We start from the raw sequence: 26,964 nt of genomic DNA, 5'->3' as shown, positions 1-26,964 counted from the left end.
CGTATATCGCTGTGGCGCACAACCCGATCCATAATAATAACAGTCAACTGCGCTCATTGGGGGTGTGCAGACTCCGGAGGGGATCTTCAGCCCAAGCTCTATATTGCTGCGACGTGTAGCCCGATCCATATATATATATATATATAATATTACTGCGGCCTGAAGCCCAATCCATATAAGTAATTTCTGCGGCGCGCAGCCCGATCCAATATATGTATTTGCTGTGGCGTACAGCCCTATCCAATATATGTGTTTGTTGCGGTGTGCAGCCTGATCCAATATTTGTATTTGCTGCGGCGTGCAGCCCGATCCATATCATATAAAATATCCTCACTATTGGGTCCTCGACCCCTCTCAGTCATTTAAAAATCACAGCCTCTCGGGCATAATGTACGGTCGGGATCTCAGCCCTCATATCTCTTTCTATTTATGATTAGCATTTCAAAAATCTAGTTCATATCATTTTTAAACAATTGGAAACATGACTGAGGATATAAAATCTTTAATAAAATAAGTGAGGAAAATCAGTCAAAAATCCCTTAAGGGTTCTACAGGTCGGCACAAGGCCCCAAGCATGGCAACAAGCCCAATTCACAATAATAAAGTATATGTCTCAATAAAAAATGTAGTAAAATATCATTCGGGATGGACCAAGTCACAATCCCCATAGCATTGAACCTCACGCTCGTCACACAGCATGTATCTCAACTTAGTATAGCACTACGTTGTGCAAATCAGGGGTTTCAAACCCTCAGGACATCATTTAAAATCATTACTCACCTCAAGCAGGCCGAAATCCTAGCTCGCTACTCCCTTGCCTCGCAAATCAACCTCCTCGAGCATCAAATCTAATCAAAACAACAAGTAATACGTTACAATAGGCTAAGGGAATACAACCCAATCGAAAAGACTCGAAAAATATCAAAAATCACGAAGTTGGCAAAAACCCGAGCCCCGGGCCCACTTCTCAAAAAATCAGAAAATTGACATCACCAGATTCCTTATCTCTCCACGAGTCTATACATATCAAATTTACCGAAATCCGATCTCAAATGCTCCCTCAAACCCCCAAATTTCTCTTTCAAAAGTCAAGCCCTAATCCTTCCATTTTTAATCAAATTTCCATGAATTTAGATGTTGAATCTACAATTAAATGACGTTTCTAGGCCATAGGACTCACTTCCAATCGATTCCCAGTCAAAACCCTCTTTTATACTCGTCAAAAGCTCCCAAGGTTACTCAACAATGGAGGAAATGGGACTTGGTTCGCGGGTGAAATGTTTATTAAAACCCTTCTGTCACCTCAGATTTTACTCTATGTGATCACATCCAAGCCTCTGCGATCGCATAGCTCAATTTTTCCAGGCCTCCAATATGTCCTATGCGAACGCGACCCCTTAACTGCTATCGCACTGATTCACCAATCAATCCTACGCGATCGCATACACTACTCCACGATCGAATTGAACAAAGTACCCCTCAGAACCTCAGGTCCATTTAACACTACGCGATCGCATTACTCCTCATGCGATCGCAATGAACAACCTCCTCAACTTATGCGATCGCATACCCTATTCCGCGATCGCATTGAGCAATCAGAACGGCCTTCCCCAAAACTTCTATGCGATCGCAATTGCACTCCTGCAATCGTAGAGAACAAAAATGTTCTACAACACTCAACTGAAATCTGCAACTTCAAAAACCAAGATTGGTCCGATTGACCATCTGAAATCATCCCGAGGCCCCCGGGACCTTAACCAAAAGTGCTAACCCATCCTAAAACATCATTCAAACTTGTTTCAATCATAAAAACACCACAAACAACACCAAAACCATCAAATTACATCGGATTCAAGCCTAAATTTCTTAAAAACTTCCGAAATACGCATTTGATCAAAAGCCCGACCAAAACACCTCCGAATGATATGAAATTTTGCACACACATCTAAAATAACCTAACAAAGCTACTAAAACTCTCGGAATTCCATTCCAACCCTTGGATCAAAATCTCACCTATTAACCGGAATTCGCCAAAATACTGACTTCGCCAATTCAAGCCTAATTCTACACTGGACCTCCAAAACCACTTCCGATCACACTCCTAAGTCACAAATCACCTCCCGGAGCTAACCGAACCGTCGAAATTCATATCCGAGCCCTCTAACTCATAAGTGAATGCCCGGTGGACTTTTCCAACTTAAGCCTTCTTAAAAGAGACTAAGTGTCTCATTTCTTATCAAAACCACTCCAAACCAACTCGATCACATAAGATACGGATAATAAAGCATAAAGAAGCTGAGAATGGGAAAAACGGAGTGGTAACCTATGAGATGACGGGTCGGGTCGTCACATCCTCCCCAACTTAAACAAACGTTCGTCCTCGAACGTGCCTAGAGTTGTCCCAAAAGCCAAACAATCGCTTAGTAACCTCGCCACGCATATACCCGGGGGTGATCCCACATCACCTTATCTCATATAGGTCCGACAACACATTGTAACTGAAATTTTGCAATCCAATCTAGCCCATAAGACATAGGACCACGTTTCCACTTTTGAAATCTTTCATATGATCAGAATCCCACATTTATACTGTGAATAAGCCTGAACAAGCTGTAATAACCCACACCTGCAACCTCAGGTGCTATTACATGATAGACCACATAACTCAAACGCTTGTAGTGATAACTCCTAATCACAGCAGCTGCACACAACACCCGAATGCCGATAGAAAACTCTTATCAACTAAAGTCTCATCTCACACTTTCATATGCTGCCAATGATAACTAAATCACGCGGTAAGCCATAACCATTTCCCATATCAACCAAGCACAATTTGATGTCTAGTACCACAAGCGAATCATCATGCCCACGGAGAAGTACATAATACAATGTCATACCAGTAAACCTCACTATTGCAACATTTGGTTACCCCAGAAAGGGAAAATACCTCAAAGAAGAGCGCCACTTTTCAAGTTCCACAAGTACCACCCCAACGATATGTTATGAGCTCGTCAATCACAGTGGAACCAAGATACATGAATAGAATAATAATAACCGGCTCTTCTATAGCTCACATTGACATTAACTTCACGAGCAAGTTAGTTGCCAATAGCATAATCCACCTGGCACGGTCACAGACCTCCAATCCAAGCATATCATATAGAAGCAATCCAACAAGTACACATGTATATGCTAAGTGAAACAAGATTCTCATGCTCCTGGACTTGCATAAATAACACTCTATATCGTAGTCATGAGCAAACTGCGCTGTCATAGCTCAAATCAGCAAGTTAGCATAGAATTAGTAATTACCAAGTTTGTTCTGGAATTTAGCATCTTGGAAATCTCAAGTATAGTCCAGCTAGTTCTTAACAAAGTTACGAATACGAGAAACATTATACCTTTAAGCTCAATATCCCACTCTAGGCATATCATAGCCTACGTATCTTCCGAGCATGAATATTGGCTCGGTGCTTGCACGCAGGTTCAAACCTCATATATATCCGCGCTCACAGCGTATAGTTATCACCATCAATTAGCTCGACTAGTGCATCTAATGAGTTCGATAAAATACTCTCCTCAACATGACAGAATCCAAAAATAGTATATTTTTGAGAATTCCCCGTCTCTAAATTCATAGATCACATAAATCACTGTAACTGATCACAACCTCAACACCCAAATGACTGAAACATCCCTCAAGTACGATCATCCCAAGATAATTATTTTCAAAAATTTTCTAAATACATAACAAGATCGAAATATTGGTAGTCGATCAACTAGGTGAGCGTTGAAACGCCAATAGACATCTGTTAATTAGAATGTAATGTGCACCCTTCTCAGGCCTTACCGAGCAGTTAATAACATTCAATCTAAATATCTGAAACTGACTATTCTATCCAGAATTCATGACCTTTTCTTCAAGAATGAACTGCCACCTCGTACATGAAAATATTAAACATGCACATCATACCACGTCTATTATGCCAGCATTTTGCAAACGCCAGAATATCATTAGAATTTTCGGGCTATAGGAAAATTACATTCCGGCAGTTAGAAATCTTCTATTTGCTCCAATTTATGAGGGGTTCATAATATACAATATGTTCTGCGCACTGGTAGAAGATATCTGGCTCGAACCATGGTAAAAACCATCAAGAAAACTTTCAAATCTGTTCGCACATAACCAAGCTATCAATACGAGGCAAAGGGTACTTATTCTTCACTGTTACTTTATTCAATTACCTGTAATCAATGCACATTCTAATTGTGCCATCCTCCTTCTTCACAAATAAGACTGGTGCACCCCAAGGTGACACACTAGGCCAAATGAACCCCCCCTTTTTTTCTAGGAGTTCCTGAAGCTGCTCTTTCAATTCCTTCAGCTGTGCTGGTGCCATACAGTACGGTGGAATAGAAATGGGCTGAGTGCCCGGCACCAAGTCGATACCGAAATCAATATCCCTGTCCGGTGTCATGCCCGACAGGTTTGCAGGAAATACATCGGAAAAAATCCCTCACAACTGTGACAGAATCAATACTAGGGGTCTCAGCTCCAACATCTCGCACAAAAACTAGATATGACAGACAACTTTTCCCAACTATACGCTGGGCTTTTTAGAAAGAAATTACTCTGCTAGGAACATAATCAGTCATGCCACGCCACTCGATCCGCGGTACACCCGACATAGCCAAAGTAACTGCCTTAGCATGACAGTCTAGAATAACATGACACGGAGATAACCAATCCATGCCCAATATAACATCAAAATCCACCATGCTCAATAGCAATAGATCAACTCGGGTCTCCATACCCTCAATAATCACTACATATGACCGCTACACACGGTCCACAGCAACAGTATCGCCCACCGGGGTAGATACATGAACAGGTAAAGAAAGAAACTCCAGGGGCGTACCCAAATAATGAGCAAAATATGAGGACACATAAGAATAGGTGGAACCGGGATCGAATAATACAAAGGCATCACTGTGGCAGACTGGAACAATTCCTATAATGACATCATCTGAAGCAATAGCATCTGTCCTTCATGGAATAGCATAAAAACGGGCCCGGCCACCGCCTGATCGACCTTAAATCTCCGTAAGCCATAACTGACTCACCAACACGCCTCAAACTGGAACCAATATAGCACATAACCGTGCAATCAACTTAATTAATAGCAAACTCCCCAACTTGGCTCAAAATTATAGATCAAAACGCACTCAATAATTCACAACGTGTATACTCTATTGCTGCCGTAATACCATAGTGAGGTTAAACTCACTCCTTCATAAGCTTGTGGAAACACGAATCATCTGGAATCTTAACTCTTCTGCAATTCTTGCATTCACTCACACAACAGTTAAGCCCACTCTTTAGGCGGCCCAATTTAGATTTCAATGCATATTTTTTACTTGTAAATGAGATCTTCTAATAGACAACATAAGGATCACACCAACTTAGAACACTCCTTAGGAGATACCCCACCTGCTTCACCTCCAATTAACATTTTTGTATACCTTCCACGGTCATACACATTACACAATCACTTAATCTTCCTGAGTCTAAACTCATACTGTAACATGAAATTTACTTCACTCCAAATAGGAGACATGAAAAGATTCTCCACACGCCCATAACTCAGGGCTACACATCTAATCACAATGAAAATCAAACACTTAATAGTTCATCTATCATCCTGCAGCCCTTCCTCGTCACTTCCAAGTTATATAGATACATCTCACTGTACTAACATACTCCTCACGTAGCTATCCAACCATCATTCCCACTAATAGGGACAATACCAGACATATAAGTTCAAAACACTTGCTCGCACAATTAGCACCTCGGTGCTCAAGCCATAGGCAAAGATCCGTCCTCAAGTCCTTCAGACTGGCCCAACATCAACTCACAGAGGTCAGATCTCTCCCTTTGATCAGGGAATAACAAGCCATCAAGGCACATCTAATACTGAGCGCTCGTTCGCGCATACGAACACGTGGAAGGAATTGTAAGAGTCACTTTTTCAAGCTGAATCAAAGACGCATGATAAGAATTCAAGAATATGAAGTCTTTCCTAAAGGTTCTACAGCCTCTCGAGGATAAATACAAACGTCTTTGTACCGATCCACGAGACTCTACTAAACCTGCTCCTGACTCGCGAGACCTACATAACCTAGGCTCTAATACCAACTTGTTACGACCCAAATCCCGAACCTGGTCGTGATGGCGCCTCTCGTGAAGATAAGGCCAGCCAGTCTAACCCAATTCGTCATTTTAAACAGTTGTTTAACACAAATATAGTACAACATGGTTTAATAATACCAAATAGCAGAAAATATAGATAAGATGCAGAAACCAAGCCCGATACAGCCCTAATCGGGGTGTCACAAGTCATGAGCAACTACTGAATCCTGGCACAAGTCTACTAAATACGAAATCTGATACAATAGTTCGAATCATGTAAATGATAAGATAAGGGAGGCACGGGGCTGCGGACGCCAATAGCTACCTCGTAGTCTCCGAAACACCGTCTGGACTGGAAGGATCAGCTCTCAGAAGTGGAAATCAGCACACATGGTGCAGGGAGTAATGTGAGTACTCCGACTCAGTGAGTAATAACAATAAATAAAGGGTGACAGTATGAAATCACGTAATGGCACTAAGCAGTTCTATATCAAAATAGTAAAAATCATTTAAGCAGCAATGAATGAGGAAATCCTATGAAATTCTTTAAACCGGGTAAAATAGATATAATCAGTATAAATCAGCTCCTCAAGCATTTCAGTTCATTTATTCGTTCTTATCCTCAGTCCTCAATCCATATACTTCTCACGATAACCGAATCAATAAATATACATACCGCTGCGATGTGGAGCCTGATCCATATATCGCTGTGGCACACAACCCGATCCATAATAATAATAGTCAACTGCGGTCACTAGGGGTGTGCAGACTCCGGAGGGGCTCCTTCAGCCCAAGCGCTATATTGATGCGGCGTTCAGCCCGATCCATATATATATATATATACTATTGCTGCGGCGTGCAGCCCGATCCATATAAGTAATTGCTGCGGCGCGCAGCCCGATCCAATATATGTATTTGCTGCAGTGTGCAACCCGATCCAATATATGTATTTGCTGCGGCGTGCAGGCCGATCTAATATATGTATATGCTGCGGCGTGCATTCCGATCCATATCATATAAAATATCCTCACTATTGGGTGCTCGACCCCTGTCAGTCATTTATAAATCACAGCCTCTCGGGCTTAATGTACGGTCGGGATCTCAGCCCTCATATCTCTTTCTATTTATGATTAGCATTTCAAAAATCTGGTTCATATCATTTTTAAACAATTGGAAACATGACTGAGGATATAAATTCTTTAACAAAATAACTGAGGAAAACCAGTCAAAAATCCCCTATGGGTTCTACAGGTAGGCACAAGGCCCCAAGCATGGCAACAAGCCCAATTCACAATAATAAAGTATATGTCTCAATCAAAAATATAGTAAAATATCATTCGGGATGGACCAAGTCACAATCCCTATAGCATTGAACCTCACGCTCGTCACACAGCGCGTAACTCAACTTAGTATAGCACTACGTTGTGCAAATCCGGGGTTTCAAACCCTCAGGACATCATTTAAAATCATTGCTCACCTCAAGCAGGTCGAAATCCTCGCTCGCTACTCCCTTGCCTCGCAAATCAACCTCCTCGAGCGTCGACTCTGATTAAAACCACAAGTAATACGTTACAATAGGATAAGGGAATACAACCCAATCGAAAAGACTCGAAAAATATCGAAAATCACGAAGTTGGCAAAACCTGAGCCCCGGACCCACTTCTCAAAAAATCAGAAAATTGACATCACCGGATTCCTTATCTCGCCACGAGTCTATACATATCAAATTTACCAAAATCTGAGCTCCAATGCTCCCTCAAACCCCCAAATTTCTATTTCAAAAGTCAAGCCCTAATCCTTCCCTTTTTAATCAAATTTCCATGAATTTAGATGTTGAATCTACAATTAAATGACATTTCTAGGCCATAGGACTCACCTCCAATCGATTCCCAGTCAAAACCCTCTTTAATACTCGTCAAACGCTCCCAAGGTTACTCAATAATGGAGGAAATGGGACTTGGTTCGCGGGTAAAATGTTTAATAAAACCCTTCTGTCAACCCAGATTTTACTCTATGCGATCGCATAGCTCAACTTTCCCAGGACTCCAAATTGTCCTATGCGAATGCGACCCCTTAACTGCGATTGCACTGCTTCACCAATCAAACCTACACGATCGCATACACTACTCTGCGATCGCATTGAACTAAGTACCCCTCAGAACCTCAGGTCCATTTAACACTACGCGATCGCATTACTCTTCATGCGATCGCAATGAACAACCTCCTCAACCTATGCGATCGCATACCCTATTCCGCGATCGTATTGAGTAATCAGAACAGCCTTCTCCAAACCTTCTATGCGATCGCAATTTCACTTCTGCGATTTTAGAGAACAAAAATGTTCTGCAACACTCAGCTGAAATCTGCAACTTCAAAAACCAAGATTGGTCCGATTGACCATCCGAAATCACCCTGAGGCCCCCGGGACCTCAACCAAAAGTGTCAACCCATCCTAAAACATCATTCAAACTTTTTACAATCATCAAAACACCACAAACAACACCAAAACCATCAAATTACATCGGAATCAAGCCTAAATTTCTTAAAAACTTCCGAAATACGCATTTGATCAAAAACCTAACCAAAACACCTCCGAATGATCTGAAATTTTGCACACACATCCAAAATCACCTAACGAAGATACTGCAACTCTTGGAATTCCATTCCGACCCTCGGATCAAAATCTCACCTATCAATCGGAATTCGCCAAAATACTAACTTCGCCAATTCAAGCCTAATTCTACACCGAACCTCCAAAACCACTTCCGATCACACTCCTAAGTCACAAATCACCTCTCGGAGCTAACCGAACCGTCGAAATTTACATCCGAGCCCTCTAACTCATAAGTCAATGTTTGGTTGACCTTTCCAACTTAAGCCTTCTTAAAAGAGACTAAGTGTCTCATTTCTTATCAAAACCACTCCAAACCAACTCGATCACATAAGATACGGATAATAAAGCATAAAGAAGCTGAGAATGGGAAAAATAGAGCGGTAGACCCGTCGTCTCACATGCATTATTTATGTTTATTACTCATTGGGTCGGAGTACTCACATTACTCCATGCACATTGTGTGCAGATCCAGGTGTTCCAGAGACTAAGTGAGAGCGTTTTTAGCCATTCAGTATTTGCTGGGAATTTCGAGGTAGCTGTTTGGCGTCCGCAGCCTTGATTTCTCCCTTCTATCTTATTACTTTTCTGCATTCCTAGACTATCTATGTAGTAGGTTATTCAGACTTGTATTAGAGATTGTAGACTCGTGACACCAGATTGTTGGGGTTGTGTAGATTGCTATGTTGGTTTTCCGCATATTTCTATCCTTTTAATATTTATAATGAATTCCACGTTTAAATCTTATGTTAGAAAAATGGCTTAATGTTATTGGTAAATGGGTTATGATTATGAGTTTGTCGGCTTGCCTAGTAGTGTGATAGGCGCCATCATGACCGGTATTTGGGGTCGTGACAGGAAGACTTTTATGGCCCGTATTTTTGGGCTTGCCATGGCCTAACCACTTGGAGAACTGAATTTGAATATGGGAGTAAGGGTTGGTATTGGGATGTATATTCTCGATTAGGGGAATCTGCGGAACGACGTTGTTTACTAACAACGTTGGTGAATGATTGGTCTAAGGAGAGAGATGATCTTGCACATAAAATTGATAATTTTGGCTTGACTGTGCATAATTTGGATGCAGATTTGAGTGTAAAGGTTGATGCGTATAACGCCGAACAAATTACTGATGAGTTGTGTGAAGGTGGAAAAAAATCTTTTAGACCAAATGGAGGAGCTAAAACGAGAATACCAATTATTAGACCATATTTTTCTTGAGGATGCCAATGTTAATAAGAGTGTTCTCAAGTCGTATGAGGGAGTAGATAACATTACTTTGGGAGAATTGAGTGTGTGTATTTATAGGGATGTAAATAGTAGTACAATTCATGAGTTAGGGCGTCTTAGACCTCATTCCAATCCTTTTTCCACATTGTGTTTAGATAGTGAGATACTAATCAAGCCATCTGAGCCTATGGGAGAGTCAAAAGGTGAAGATAAGAGTGTGTATATTCTTGAATTTGTTGTGCCTAAAGCAAAAATTGCATTCCTCATCTAAAGACCGAGAAATGTAAAGTGAAAAATTTATTACTTGGCCTAGTTATCTTTGTAGCACCACCAAAGGAACATAGCCCCAGACTGGATGCTATGTTAGGGGTATAATTTATAAGTTTAATGTGGAGGCAAAAAGTAGTTCAAGTCGTACTGCGACTTTAAATTAGGCACTTGTTGAGAGGCAACCCAACTTTACTACTTTCTTTTAGTCTTGATTTTTTTTCTTATTGTATTATTTGTGTAGTGTTGTTTTTGTTTTGTAGAATTATGAGCATAGAGGCAATGCCACTAGAAGTGTGCAAATGCGAGCCAGATGGTTAGAACTAGTGTGAGGTATCCGCACAAAGGACCATCCATGGGAGAAGTCTGAGTAACCCGTTAGTTGTTATTACTTCAGCCTTTGGTCTTTCAGGGAGTTTCTTGCCCACCCTTGTTATTTTTACTTTATTTGTGCATTGAGGACATTGTACTCTTTTAAGTGTGGGGTGAAAGATTCTCTATTATTTCTATAGTATTATATTAGTATATTGTTAGTTTCTTATCTTTTTATCATTTGCTAGCTTCTTATTTTTAATAGCATAGCTAGTAAAATTAATGGTATAGTATAGTAGTAGTAGTTTTAGTAGCTTAATTAAGAAAATATAAAAAGAAGAAAAAAAATTTCATTTTTGGACTTTTCGTGATGATGGATCTCCTAGACAATTTTATTGAGGGATTAAAATCTAAAAAAATGAAAAATAGAAAAAATCCCAAAACCATGTTTTTTTTGTAGCAATAATCCCCGTGGTTTTTCTTTGTGCATCGCTTCTTTTTTATGGGATGTAGTTTGAATCGGGTAGTAGTTTTTATTTTATTTTTGAGTAGATTAGGATTTAGGGAATAAATGGAAGAAAGATAAGATTCCTAGGAACCCTTGACTTGTTTGATAGTAGCATATTTAGGCTTTAGCATGTGTAGTATCTTTCCTATGATTTGAAATTATTGATGATGCCTTGCATAGTTGGATAGCATGTCTTGTGACGCCTATGTCTCATTTTCTTGACTTGTGTTCACATTGTGCTTAATGCTTAATATCTCGTGGCTCCGTGAATACTTGTATTTATTGAGAGTCAGAATGGGACCGTCCTTAGTGAGTCATGTGCCATATGTGGTGAGATTTTTGTATAGTCCATGTATTGTAGTTGTGTCTAGAACTTGTTCGGTATGTGAGTTGAAGTGAATTTTAGGTGATGCTCGGTTTGAGAAATGATTTTAGGTTTTCTTTGATCTTTTTGAGCTTATTGCTTACCAGGAATAAAATCTATCCCTAGTTAACTATTTTGAACCCATAGACTTTTATTTGGCACCTATAATACGATCCAATATCCTTTTTGTTATTAATTGATATTATTTTGATTCTTTTACTTCTTAAAGTACTTTAATAGTAAAATAAGCGCTAAAAGAAATAAGGAGGAAAATTGGGTGGCTTTCGAGTGGAACAATGAAAGAAAGAAAGGTGCACTTGTTTTGTAAAATAATACTTCCTCCGTTTCATATTAAATGAGGTAGTTTGACTCGCACGGAGTTTAAGAAAAAGAAGAAGACTTTTAAAACTTGTCGTCTTAAAAGCTTAAGGAGTAAAAAGTATGCGGGGCCATGACATTTATGTGGCTATAAAAATTTCTCATTAAGGGTAAATTGGTCAAATGAAAGAGTTTAAAGTTGAATTATTTCTAAATTTAGAAATATGTCATTTGTTTTAGAACATACTAAAAAGAAAAGTACCTTATCTAATATGAAACGGAGGGAGCAAACCACTAGCGGAAAGTGAAAGACGAAAAATAATAATTGAAAAAAAAAGAAAAAAAAAGAAAAAGAAAATGTATGTAGAGAAATAAATTGTTGTCTTGTTCTTGCTAGAGAGATGTAAATTAAGGTAGCGCTTAAAGAAAGAGGGAATATTTTTGGGGTGTGATCTTGTTTGTGAAACTGAAGTGATGTTAAAGAAAATGCGCTTAAAGTTTATCATGTGGTGTGTTAAAGTGCTTAGGAGGGTGAACCACTATTCCTAAATTATATCTTACCTGTCCCTTCGCCCACATTACAACCATAAAAAAGTCCTAATTGATTTCAGACCGACCGAGCCTACATTAGTAGAGATTTACATTAAGGGCAAGCCTATGGTACCAATTGCATGCATGCGACTTCTTTTGTGAGAGAGAGAGATTTCTTTGATATATGTGAGTCCTTAAGCTATATTTGATCATGCGATTTGAATGTGTGAATTCAACGTATTCTCTTGTTCTTGTTGTGAGGGCACATGACTTCATGAGGGATATGCAACTTTATTAGACTTCTCTACGATGTTGAGTGTTCAAGCCATGCGTGCATTGTGATATTTAGTCGGTTTTTGAGATAGGATTGTTGTGATGAGCATGTTGTCTTTGTTTAAATATTTTTGAAGTTTGACTTAAGAAAAAGGGAAGTATATGTGATTACATATGCTAAGATTTAATTTTTGCTATCAACCATGGTCATTGGTGTAGTGTGCTTCAAATGTGTAAATATAAAGTGCTCAAGAATAGTGTGAATTGTTGGTTGACTCGAGGACGAGCAACGTTTAAGTGTGGGGTGGTGATGATCGGCTAAAAAATACATATATTTATCCATTGTTACCTCATATTCTAGTACTTTGAGTATTAATTATACTACTTTTTGCTAAATATTATATTATAGCTGTATATGAATAAAGCGGTGTGAAGATAAAGAGATTTGGAGCAAAATTGAATTAAATAAGGAAGAAAAAGAAAGGAAAATAAAACAATTAAAAAAATAAAAAAAGGGGACACCCTTTGGGTTTTGTCCCCCAAATGCAAGACAAAAAAGAGAGGAGGAATTACAAATTTAAAAAACACTACTGTATTGTGCGCCACCCTGGACGTTCGAAGCGATGATTTTTCCTACTTTGTTTGGGACAAGGTAATTTTGATCCTACGCGGACCCAATTTGTATAAAAGGGGTTCTAAACCTATTTTGAAAGGAGATGATGTTTTTTAGAGTAACTTTTAACCAAGGAAGAGCATAGAGCCGCCGTGGAGGCTGAGTTTTATCTTTTCTTCCATCAAACTTAGTTATTTTTTTATGTTTCTTTGTATGAATTGTTGTTTGGCTACAATGTCTATGTGGAGCTAATCTCCACGTTCTAGGGTTGCGGTTCTTTCATGACTACTGTTATTCGAATATTGATTTTGATTTCTTGATTTATCGTATTGGTTTATTTATTCAATCTTGCACTTAATTATTTGATTATTTGATCACCAATTAAATACTATCTACGAATCTAGAGTTGAACTCGAAAGTGGGAATTCTAGATTGCAAATAGGATTGAGTAGAGCAAGTTCTTGAACCTGGGCATCGAGGAATGGATTCGCGGTTAGGATAAACATATACCTAATTGCCTTGCTTGGTTGATTTACAGGAATTATAAATACGCTCTTGTTAGTTCTAATTCCATAGACATATAGGCGTTAGGTTAGCTTGAATAGGCGAGTAAGAACTCGACAGATTCTTATGAGCAATATTAACCTTATTTACCAATAAACCAGATAAATTAACTAGTCAATTCAATTGAAGAATACAATATGATAGTTAGATAGCCCATAACCCTAAATCGTTTTCATAATATTGATAACATAAAAATCTGCTCTTCCTCTGTTCAAAGTTCATTATTTGTTTTTATTTATATTAATTAGTTTAGAATCAAATACTTCTAGTTTTAATTCTTGTTTAGATAGTTAAGATAGTCTAATTTAGTTAATAATTAATCACAAGTCCTCGTGGGTTCGACATCCGACTTCTAATCACTTTATTACTTGACGACCACGTATACTTGCGTGTGCATTTGGCCGCAACACTACTACGGATACTAATATCATTACTGGTTTAAATATCACTAGTATTATCACTAAGCCTACAGGTGCTGCAATTACTTATGGCCTGACCAACAGTTTGAGCAATTTAGATTTTGATAACAAATTGACTAATCACTTTCAGCTGGACTGAAAAGCCAGCAGAGGATGGACTTTATCAGTAAACCTATAGTTTTAAGTATAATGCGGACAGCTTGTGAGGGGGCAAGTAGTGTGGCGTCAATTGAGAAATGTTTCGAGGGTGCATTGGAGCTGTATAATTTGATGAAACTCACTGGGAATCAACCAGATACCTTACTATTTGTTGGCGTGATCAGTTCGTATTTGGAGCTAGTAACGGTTGGACAGAGGCCGCTGATATATATATATATATATTTACCCCTCCCAATTTAGGAGGATCTATAGTGTTTCTACACTTCCCTTCCAACTTGACTCAAACCCAGGACCTAACGGGCCGCTGCTTCATTCTGATAAGATATACAGTGGAGCAATATATGTGGTTGTTGCAAAGGGATTTTTGCTTATTGAACCATATGTAGATATGAAGAAAATCACACACGAACAGTTGAAAAATTATCTTTTCCAATCATCAGTTATATTGACAATAAATTTAAGAGAAAATTTATCAATAGACAACAAAACGAGTAAACCCAACAGAATAAATAAATTTAAAGAGGAAATTGAGCGAAGTTTAATAGATCTAGAGACTAGAAGTGCAAAAAACAGTAACACAGACAATTAACTAGTGACCTAATTTTGGAGAGATCAAACTTTCTATATAAACAAAACCATCCTGAATGGTAATAGGTTGAATATCATCACAATCTAGAGGCCATTTTTTATTGCTTAATCCAAATGATCCATTGGATGTCCTGTATACAGTTCCTTCCGAACCAAAGTAGGTAAGTAGCACTTCATCATCGGGAAACATATATATCGGTATGATATCAACCCCATTGCTTGGTAAATTGAACCATTTCGTCCAAGATTCTTTGACACTATAGTCTTTCATTACCCATAAATTAAAATTTATCGCGTCATTATGATAAAAACAAAGTCTTCCTCCCAACACTGATACACCCTCTTCTACCATTCTATAGGACGTGCGCTCTATCACTGGCAGTGGTATCTCTCCATACATCTCATTCGAAATATTAAATGAAACCACGGACCTTGGAAACACACCGAGCCAATGAAATGCTCCATCCACAAATGCCAAACATAATTCCATTTGAGATATCGTAACGACACTCATCCTACCTGAGGTTTCATCAATTTTTCTCCAGGAAGCACTTTTAAGTGCCAAAATTTCGTCTGGTGCTTCATCATATCCGTCAATCCTAAGGATTTTATAGTCATCACTAGTAGAGTCATATCCCATTCCATAAATATATCCTTCTGGTAGCAATTCTAGATGGCGGGGAAGTATTATTGACTCTCTCGTGGACGGGTTCCATAGCAATAATATTGAAGGCTGTTCCTCAAATTTACTCCAAATCCCAATGAAAAACAAGCCATCACAACAACAATAAACTCTACCATCCAATGGTTTAGAGCTTGAAGGCCAATCTAGTCTACGTATATCCTTAACAAGTTGAGCTGAGGATAAAGAAGCAGAATAGAAGGTGAAAAAAATATCATTATGAGACATTTGGCTGATAAGCATTTTTTGGGAATTTTGGTTCTTAGCATGAATATTGATATGCATTTTCTTAAAGTAAGGTTCAGAGATTAATGTATTCCAAGATTCCGAAACACACTTGAATCGAAGAAGGGACTTCACGGATAGCCTGCTGAGGATGTCAATAATTACTTCTTCTTGAATATGGAGAGTTCCCATTCCTATATAGCATAAGCGATTTAGTAGTTCACATATTGGACAATAACAATAACAATAATAAATACAGTGTAATTCAAGTGGAAGATGGCGTGTATGGAGTCTTACCCTTGCCTTGTGAAGTTAGAAAGACCATTTTGAATTGATAATTCACAGATTGGACACACAATTAATTTTGTTAGGGAAGATATACAGAAACGGTGAACAAAGATCGAAGAAGAAAGCGCTAAGGCAATTAGAGAATAAAAATAGGATTTTAAATACACTGACTGTGTTCCAGAGAAAAATACGAAATAGGGTTAATTAGTCCCGATCTAGTGATATTCTATTTATAGCTTTATCAAATGAACAAGTAGGAACTAAATTCCTAGTTTAAATAAAATTCGATTCCTCAAAGAATTAGGATTGCTTGATTGTTTTGTCATAATAACGATGTTTTATTGTTTTATGTCTTTGTCAAAGGACAATTATATTAATTCCTTAATCTATCTATCTATATTATTATAAAAGCACGAATAATTTACGCTAAAGGTTATATGACAAAAATATCCCTAAAATATCAACCGACTTTTATGCCCTTAAATTTTTAAAGTCTTTCTTTTAATATACTAACGCGCATGTACCTTATTTCCATGATTAATATTTAAAAAAAAAAATTATATGAGTATTATTTTATATTTCTAGCTCAATAAAGGAGAAATTTCTGTCTTATAGAAGTCCTCAATCATAATCGAACATATTCCAAACTTTCTTCTTCTTTTTTTAGTTCAATTTCACAAGTTATCACACTTCCCTTTTAGTTTGAACAAGAACGCAATCTTAGAGATTTAAGAGTTTTATGGAAATATCTTTGAAAAGAAATTCTCAAATTCATTCTAGAAGGCAAAAACATGTTTAATTATACTTTTATTAGGATTTTTCAAAGTTTATCGGAAATCACAATTGAAAGATTAAATATTATGTTTTTCAATTTATTTCCCCTCAATTATTTCAATATTATTCATGTAATGAGGTTTAGTTACTAAGATAAAATGTTAAAGGAATTTATCATTTATATAACTTTGCGGAATGTGCGTGGGCAAAGAAAGCATTCCTAAAACATTAAAATTTAACAAGACAAACAAATTATTCAAAAATAATCACTTCTCTGATTTAATAAGTTATGAAAAATTATTGAATTCATTGGTTTTTAAAGTTCCCATCATACTTTGCATGTGGAATATGTATGTACAAGTTTTATAATGAAAGAAAATAAAGTAGAAGAGTTTCATTTAAATATTCCAATCTCAAAGAAGGAGTTATAATTATTTTACAGCATTTAATTATGGAAAGAATTAATATAAGTCACTAATTTTAACTTCCTGAACATTAGGAATGTTTAACTAAGAAAAAATTTAACACTCTAAATTTTAGTTAATTTTAAAGTCCTAAATATTTAAAAAAATATATAATATGAGTGTTATATTTAAGGTAAACTTTATTTTTAAGTTGTAAAAAAGTGATCAACATTTTACATAGAGATTTCGTGTTTTTACTGACTTATAATTGGATTAGAGTTGTTATTCCTTCTATGGTTCTACCTTACACCATATCGTTCTAAGCTCCTTCATAGTCAAATAATTGTTATTCCTTCTAACTTCCGTTGTTAACAAAAACATTTTAATATAATATAGATTTTAAGTTCCTCTTGAACTTTTCCTATTGAAAAAAGTAAATGATTAGTTAAAAAACTTAGGGTAATAAGGAAGAATTGAAAGCACATGAACTTAGTATGAAGTAATAAAGGAAGAGAACGAATTAAAACGCGATTGGTTTGGGAACAACGTCTGTTCAAGCACGGTTCATAGAGGAATCCTTTTTCATGTGTCGAAAATTAAGGTTGGACCCATTTTTAGCTTCGTTTCCCCCCTAACAATTTATCTAACAATGGTGAATGCAACATATTAAATTAGTTATCATCGAACTAACGTGGTAGAACTAATTCAACCTTAGCTTAAAAGAATTGCAAATCTGCGTTAATTGTTACCTTTGTACTGTCTGATGCAATAACATATAACTGAGAGATAGAAATTTTCATAACTAAGTAGAACACCGCATGTCATTGACATTAAAGCAACACCAACTAAAATTCTTTTCTTAATTAAAAGAAACCGCAACAATCACTGATTACAAGTAGGAATAAATAAGCACATGTACACCCTAAAATAATAATTTCGTTATCTATCAAGAACAGAAAGACAAAAGAAAATTTAAGAATGGCATGTGCCAAAATCATATATATTATAACTTATAAGGTATGCCAACACAACAAAATCGAATTTATAAACTAAATCGTCAAATAATACAGTCTGGCTTGAGTGGCAATCCAAGAATCAAACCATCATAAATAATGATTTAAATAAAAGTTACCTATAGTCAAGTTGGAAGTGCAGGGAGATTGCTTCAAAATACTGAACAATCCTTGAATGACTTGGCCTTTTAATGTGATCCTTTCAGAGATTTTGACATGTGAACCTGGCATGGAGTAATCTGGAGAAAGAAATAATAAAGGGTGGTTGGTGGAGGCTTTTTTGTCGAACATATTGCTAGGGTTCTTTTTATAGATGTGTCTTTCTAATCTAAGTAGGAGTTTATGTTAGATTTAATAATAAAATTTTAGTTGATTTTAAACTCTTAAATATTAGGAAAATAATTAAATAACTATTTTGTCCAGTATGGACTCTATTTTAAAAGACTCGCTGAGGGGCTTCGTGCTTTTAATATAGTCATAATAATATAGATAATTTCATATTGGATAAAAGTGTAAAATTAAGAATTTCACTCATACTAGGATTTTGATTACCATCAATAGACACGATTACTATACCTAATTTGTAATTGGATGTAATTAAGTGCTCACTTTAACCCTCTATATATAAAAACCTTTTTCTTACAAATTCTAAAGCATGATTTGAGAAGGACAAGAAAAATTATATATATTCCCCGGTTGATGGCCACTTTATATCATTCCCATTACTAATGTCTACTACTATCTTATCTTTTTTTGTTTTTCATCTTTTTTCCGATCCTAAGTATTACGTGTGAGGCACTACGTAGAGATTAGTACTATATTAAAAGCACGGAGGCCCTTAGCGAAATATTGTTCGCTTTTTTTACCCTTTAAAAATAAAGTTTACATTAAATAAAATTGTCATTTTACTTATCTTCCTAATATTTAGGACTTTTACATCAACTAAAACTCTATTTATTATATCTTTTCTTATTTAAACTACGAAAAAAGGAAATTTAAAAATCAATGGAAAGTTTACCTTATATAAGTGAATCACTGTAATTATGATGCAAAAACAATAGACGAGACTTTCCATGTTTCTACTTGTTTATATTTTTATTTTGTTAAAATAAATCATAATAGAACTGTATATAATCAGCTACTAAGTTTTTGAGCATTGAAGAGTTGTTCTTACCAATTAAAAGTATCTCGTCGGCTTTTATATTTATTGCATTAAATTTTACGTTAGATAAAATAGTTATTCAGTTACTTGCTTAACAAAATAAACTTTTTAATCACATAAAATATTATTTACTAAATCTTTATTTATTAGAATAATAGTGTTCTAATATCACGGACTTTAAAATAAATTAAGATTTTATTTTATAAACTAATAGTAAAAATTAAATACTAAGGGTTAGAATCTTTTTAACATTATTCGTTCATTATCACAAATATAAATAATTAAGAGTTTATATTACGTAACTATAATACCTTCCATGTTAGTGTTTCTAATGTTTAGTATTTTTAAATTAGGAAATTACGAACTTAATGCATTTTCAACATATTACCTGTTAAAATAATCTTGAAATTAAATAACGTGAACGGAGCTGTAAATGTGCTATTTTCTTTATATCATAAATCAATTACTATTTGAAGTCTAAATAAGTGTCATATGGTAAGATAAATAGTTAACGGTGTTAATTAATGATGAATTTCTAATGGTAATTTTTGATTTCTATACTATATTATGGTTGAACTGCTTTTCTACTCAAATAATATTATTTATTTGTCATTTCTATAATATTGAAAAGCGGCACTCAATAATTAGAACAAACAAACTGGCAAAACTTATAAGAGATAGAGGTGATTAGCAATAGTCAATAACACTAATGATTCTTCAAATACAAATATCCAAAGTGAAATGTCACATAAAGTATTACCCTTTAAAAATAGAATTTTATTACATAATTGAAATTCGGAATGAACCAAAGATCACGACCAACTATGCCTTATAAAAAGGACTCTGCGGACGTTGCAAATATAACCTGAGTATTCTGCCCAGAGTCGAATCCACAGAGAGTTAACCTATCAATCACTATATTTAGACCCACTAAACTCTTGAGAACCAATTTCCCCAAACGTTTGAATCACAGTTGATGGTGTCTTTAATAACTAAAATTGCAAGTAAATAAACAGCTGTAAGGTTGTAACAATAATGAGAAACGCTAAGGTAATGACTTCCCCTATTGATGGAATCCTTTCTGTTTATGCTTCATACAAATTGTCCAGCACCTCTCTATCAATCATGAACTCTCATCTTACCGTAACTCTCTCGCGAGTAATCACAGTAATATACTCAATGCACTCTCCCGAGATACACTAGCTAGCTCTAATTAACACGGTTCACTTTAGATTGCACTCAAGGATTCATTATCCCTAATCCCGCCTTTAAACCCTCAGTTATAGATCCCTCTTATACTTTGGGAGTAGTGTTGTTCAACAATAACCTAAATATGCACTCTCTCCCGAGTTATGCACACTAAATAGGCACAACTAATTGAGGATCATGTCAATTAACTACAACATGCACAAAGTTGAACAAATAAAGATTGAGACTAGCAATTTGTATTCACATAAACAAGAAGTTCATCCCCCAATAGGTTGCATCAAAACCTTAGACAAAGGATTTAGCTACTCATAACTATGGGTAAACAAACTAAAACAATATTCATCATAAATCTTGCAAGAAAAATCAAAGAAACGAAGAAAGATGTTTTGGGTGATCTCTCACAATTGTTTTTCCTTGCCAAAATACTCTCCAAATCAATACATGCCTCTCTTGGGCGAAGTCTAGTGTTTAAAATAGGGGTTTGAGCTAAAAATCCCGTATTTTGCACTTTAGCCCCTGAAGTTCTCCACCTCCGCCGCGGTCGCGGTCAAACCGCGGCCAAACATGCTCTCTGATTCTCACTTTGTCTGCAACCATCTTCTACTGCTGTTCTGCCGCGGGCGCAGTGGAACCGCGACAGTCCTCTTCCAGTTCTGACTTGAGCTATTTCGCATGGTTTACTTGACGGAATTTTACGATCGCCCTCCTTTTCTCCATATTTGATCCCAAAAGTACTCCATAGCCTTCTCTGGTCATATATAACAAGCAAAGTATGAAAAGCACTTATAAGAGCATTTTGTTATCACTTTTATCATCCAAACTATACAAGAAGGTGGTTATTTAGGGCTTAATTATAGTTAAATTCACCTATTATCAACACCCCACACTTAAACCTTTGCTCGTCCTCGAGCAAGTTAAACCACACTTCTAGGCCTAATCGTTCGATGCATTACCCAATTTTTTTTTATGCCACACCCGCCATTATGAAGGAACAACCTAATCAGTGCAACAGTCACGCCTCAGATGAAGACGCTAACACCATGACACACTCATGTTCACACTAATTACTCTAATAGAGGTAAAAACTCACTTTTTCTTCCTGAGTCACATGCCCTCACATCATAGTTCTGAGAGAAGATCCACACACATAAAATTCAAGCAGCAAGGAACCAAAGATAGGAAGAATTCACTCTCTCTCAGCAAAGAACATTCACATGCCACACAGACACACCATAAGCTTGCCCCTAGTGTAGTACTCTACTAATCGAGCTATTCAGTCAAAGATCAAGAGGTCTTTATTTGGTTGTAATGTAGGCTAAGAGACTGGTAGGATATATTTGGATATAGTGTCTAACCTCCCTAAGCACTTTTAATACACACTTCCTTTTATTTCAATTTCCATGCTCAGCCCACTCATTCATCCACATTTTAGTGCATAGGTGACCCCCACTTTTCTTTAGGTGCAACTGTTTTTTTTTCTTTCTTTTACAAATCCATTGCACCATTCAAGTATTTCTTTCCTGATTCCCCTTTTTCATACTTCCTTACCACCCCACACTTTGACTTTTGTATGTTCTTTAGTAATTCAAGTGCTTCTAGGAGGTACAGGTTCAAACAGTCAAACTATTCAAACACAAGAATATAGGTCATTATAGGGTTATCAAAGAACAGGCTTCAGGCTCAAAGGGGTTAACTATGATAATATATACAGGTGGATTCACATATATACAGGCTACACAAAGAAATGCCTCAATCATCTCTAAAACCAAAAAACTTCTATTTCGGTTTGCAAACACACAGGGCAAGTTCTAGGTATCACATGCAAGCATAGAATACAAGTAATAGCTCACACACACTTGGCATGTAACTCATTTCGAATCAGTTTATCAACACACTTATACGAGCGTTCAAGCAAGACAGGATGTGCAAAATTAAGGCATAGATTTACGAGTCTACAAACAAGCTTAGGCGTCGCACCCTCATATTCATTTTTGTTATTCTTAGGTGTGTACATCACGGGTTGCATTCTAGCCTTCACCCATTTTAGTCCTAAAACTACAAACGAAAAAATTTACCTAACTCGGTTAAAAAAAGCCCTTGAAAAAGAACAGTGGTCAAAAGAAAAATCAAGGGAGAATTACTACACTACCTAAAAAAAATAATAAAGAAACTACATGGTCTACTTCCCTCAAGAGTACTGTCCAAGTGGTCCGTCCTCAGGAAGAGTCCTCTACATTTTTTTTTCGACTTTGACCCTCAAGAGACCCGTTGATAAGTGTCCGTCATTGGGCCAAGTCAGTTACTTCTAATGTGAGTACAATCAATTATACACAACAACACCAATCAAATACTACAACATACACCATGTCTATATACACTACAATACATTACACGTACAAGTCTTCCACCCCATACTTAAAAATTATGGCATGTCCCATGTCATATCAAAAATAATGAGTAGAAGGGTAAGAAGACATTCCTGAGCCTCAATCAGAGTCGGAGACGGTGCTGGGGTCCACATGGCAAGCTCTCCCTAAAGCACGGAAGCAGGACATAAACCGGCTCTCAGATCTGGCCTGTCGCTGAGACATGGCATCCATACGCGTGTGTAGGCCCTCCACCGAGGTGCGAAGATCTGCGACCTCTTCCTCCATATTACGCAACATAGGATGGGTGGACTATGATCTGGATAATCCTGCCCCAGCATGGGGGCGCCGAGAGGGTCCGACATTGTCATAGGATCTCCTGGATGGTGCCATGGGAACCAGGTCATCATCCTCATCATCGATCTGAATGGTGGTGCGTGCACCCCTGCCCACTCTGATGCCTGAAGCTTTGAAAGCTACTTTAGGGGCAACTCTCCATCAGTAGGATTGGTGGGGACATTCTTCAGCAGGCACAATGTAGTCACCAGGGAGGGGAAGTAGAATCTCTTTGACCTCAGTGGGGACCGTATGATCATTTCATCACCAATAAGTCTTGCCGCATCAAAATCTTTCTTTGTGACGAAGCACCACATCAAGAGGGCTCTTTGGAAGTTCACGTCAGTCGTGTAGCCTGAGGGCAAGAACCGGCTGCAAATGACAGTGAGCCAACACTTAGCCAAATGGGTGAATGAATTGGAGTTCAGGGTGATATGGTCACGTATCCATATTGGTTTCCCCCCTGCTCAGAGTGCATCAGTCATAATATCCCAAGTGACTCCTGGGGCGTTCTGGTAATAGACAACGTCACCAGTAAACCGGGGTAGCCGCAACACCTGTCGAATAGTTTCAATTGAGGCATATACCCATTTGCCCCGCACAGTAACCTCCCACAACGTATGTGCTGGGCAGTTCGCGTAGAACTCTCTTACAAGCATCTTGTTCACCGTTTCAGGTTCATCAAATAAGAACTCCATTTCCCTCCACCGGATTTCCTCATACATCTCCTCCTTTTCTGCACGGAGGGCTGCCCTGTCAATCGGAATCTTAGGGAGGAAGCTCTTTGAGGCCTTGGCATGAAAGTCATCATTTGCCAATTCTGATTCGAACCTTGAAGCATCATATGTAGGCTGTTGGGACGTGCCTGCCGATCTCTTTTGCTTCTTACGAGCCATATGACTTGCAAAGAATATAAGATAACCATCAAATATATCCTACATGTGCCAACCGGATGGTTACTCAAACTTCACCACCCGAAGGCACCAAATAATACCCCCCATTTATTCCATTCATACATTATGCCAAACCCCCAACTAGTGAGGTGTTCAAGGTTACAACCTCCACAATGGACCCACAACTTTCTTACAAATTCTGGCATACAACACCCCACACATACTCCCTCAAGTGATTCACGTTAAATATAACACCACCATTCACCAAATACAACACCACCACAACCTAGGATAGGCACAAATGCCTCAAAATAGCACCACAAGCACTAAATTTTCGGCCAAAATGGGCCCTCCACCAAACTACACCGCAAAAATTATTTCTAGGCATCCAAATCATCTAAACAACCCCTACAATCGAAGTATAAGAAATCCCCAACCATTTTAGTACCAAACAAATCCACAAGAAGCAAATACAACAATAAAAACAGAGAAGAAGCAAAAATTGAAAGAAAATCTACACTATTCCTACCTAGGGTTTAACTAAACTAGTTTAGACTAAATTACGCTAATTAGAAGAAGAAATAGAATAAAAGAGAAGAGAACACTTACTTGATAAAGGTTGGAAGGGGTGGGTAATGGTGCAAGGAGGTGTGGAGAAGATAACAATGGAGGTGTTTTGGGAGTGAGGGAGGGATTTGAGAGAGAAGGAGAATAGAGGATGAGAAGGAGAAGAGAGGATTTGGGTTTTATTTTGGGGGATGGGGGATTTCATAGAGAAAGAGAAGAGAGGATTTGGGTTAGGTGAATTAGAAAAAAGGGAATGGGGGAAATAAATAAAACTTTTTTTTGCATACCTGGTTCTACCGGGGTCTGCCGCGGTCGCGGTTGAACCGCGGTAGACGAAGTTCAGAGAGGGGTTCCCACCGCGGTTCTACCGCGGTCACGGTGGAAACGCGGTGAACGAAGTTCAGAGGGGGTCTCTGACCGCGGTCTGGGCAGTTGTCTGATTTTTTGATTTTTTTTCTTCATATAACGCAGCGCTTGATTTAACGTCGCAGCACGATGCAGCATGAGCGCATTTAAGGCTCGCTCAACCTCTGTGGTTCAGTCAGGTGCAGCTCAGACACTTCCTTTTTCTCGCTCATGCCCATATATGGCTTCAATCTTTGACCATTGACTCTGAATGTACGAGAGTCATTCTCTATGGCAATCTCAACAGCTCTTGACGGGAAAACTTCAACTACTAGAAATGGTCCAGACCATCGTGACTTAAGTTTACCTGGGAACAGACGTAGTCTTGAGTTGTATAGCAATACCATGTCTCCGGGTTTGAAATTTCTCTCAACAATGTTCTGGTTGTGCAGCCTCTTCATTCTCTCCGTGTACAATTTTGTGCTCTCAAAAACAAGAAATCTGAACTCTTCGAGCTCATGTAATTCAGTGACTCTTGACGTGCCCGCAGTTTCCATGTCTAAGTTCAGCTGTTTCAATTCCAACCACGCTTTATGTTCAAGTTCCACTGGCAGGTGGCATGCCTTCCCAAACACCAACTTGTAAGGTGACATAACAATTGGAGTTTTGAAGGCAGTTCTGTAATCCCAGAGTGCATCATCAAGCTTCTTCGCCCAATCAGTTCTTGTGGCGTTCACAGTTTTGGTTAACACACTCTTGATTTCTCTTTTGGACACTTCAACCTGTCTACTAGTTTGCGGGTGGTAAGGAGTAGCTACCTTGTGGCGTACATCGTACTTAGTAAGCAACTTTTCAAAGGCCCTGTTGCAGAAATGAGTGCCTCCATCACTGATAATTGCTTGTGGTGTCCCAAAGTGGGTGAATATATTCTTCTTTAGAAATCCCACCACCACTTTTGCATCATTGGTGTGTAACGCCGCAGCTTCCACCCATTTGGACACATAGTCTACATCAACAATAATGTACTTATTTCCATAGGAGCTGACGAAGGGGCCCATGAAGTCAATCCCCCAGAAGTCAAACACTTCCACCTCTTGAATTGGGTTCATTGGCATCTCGTGGCGTCGAGAAAGGTTCCTGTTCTGCTGACATTCATTGCAGCCCTTCACCCATAGGTGCGCATCTTTAAACACTGTCAACCAGAAGAATCCAGCCTCTAACACATTTTCCGCTGTCCTAACCCCTCCAAAGTGTCCACCATACGCCGATGCGTGACAAGCCTGCAAAATAGAAAATTGCTCTATCTCGGGGACGCATCTATGGATCATATTATCAAGGCATATTCTAAACAGATAAGGTTCATCCCAGTAATACTGGCGGCTTTCACGAAAAAATCTTTTCCTTTGGACCGATAAAAGGTCGTGAGGAACTATACCACTGGCCAGGTAATTAGCAAAGTCTGCATACCATGGCGCTTCCTGATGAGTGGTGGCGAGCATCTTCTCGTCTGGAAAAAGTTACCAGTATTCCCTCAACCTCAACTACATTTTCAGCTCCCTCAAGTCGTGATAGATGATCAACGACTTGATTCTCAGTGCCCATATGGTCACGAATCTCAAGATCAAACTCTTGCAATAGTAACACCCAACGAATCAGGCATGGCTTAGATTCTTTCTTTTCTATTAAGTACCTGAGAGCTGCATGGTCAGTATATATAATTACCTTGGACCCTATCAGGTAGGATCGGAACTTG

At 37.9% G+C, this 26,964-nt stretch overlaps 2 protein-coding genes across 2 annotated transcripts; both read right to left on the bottom strand.

Moving 5' to 3' along the window:
- Nucleotides 1-14,931: 14,931 nt before the first annotated feature.
- On the bottom strand, nt 14,932-18,601 carry LOC142180581 (F-box/kelch-repeat protein At3g06240-like). Its single transcript, XM_075252647.1, has 2 exons — nt 18,453-18,601; nt 14,932-16,048 (listed from the first exon to the last, which is right to left on the bottom strand). Exons 1-2 carry the CDS (start codon nt 18,562-18,564, stop codon nt 14,949-14,951), a joined length of 1,212 nt encoding a protein of 403 aa, XP_075108748.1. The 5' UTR covers nt 18,565-18,601; the 3' UTR covers nt 14,932-14,948.
- A 6,777-nt stretch (nt 18,602-25,378) lies between these two features.
- On the bottom strand, nt 25,379-26,269 carry LOC142180685 (uncharacterized). Its single transcript, XM_075252733.1, has one exon. The coding sequence runs from the start codon at nt 26,267-26,269 to the stop codon at nt 25,379-25,381; it is 891 nt and encodes a 296-aa protein (XP_075108834.1).
- Between the last annotated feature and the right edge of the window lie 695 nt (nt 26,270-26,964).

This window comes from Nicotiana tabacum, chromosome 5 (assembly GCF_000715075.1).
Source record: "Nicotiana tabacum cultivar K326 chromosome 5, ASM71507v2, whole genome shotgun sequence".
Taxonomy (NCBI): Eukaryota; Viridiplantae; Streptophyta; class Magnoliopsida; order Solanales; family Solanaceae; genus Nicotiana; species Nicotiana tabacum.
The sequence above is the reverse complement of the archived record's forward strand: the minus strand, read 5'-3'. Positions and strand labels throughout refer to the sequence as shown.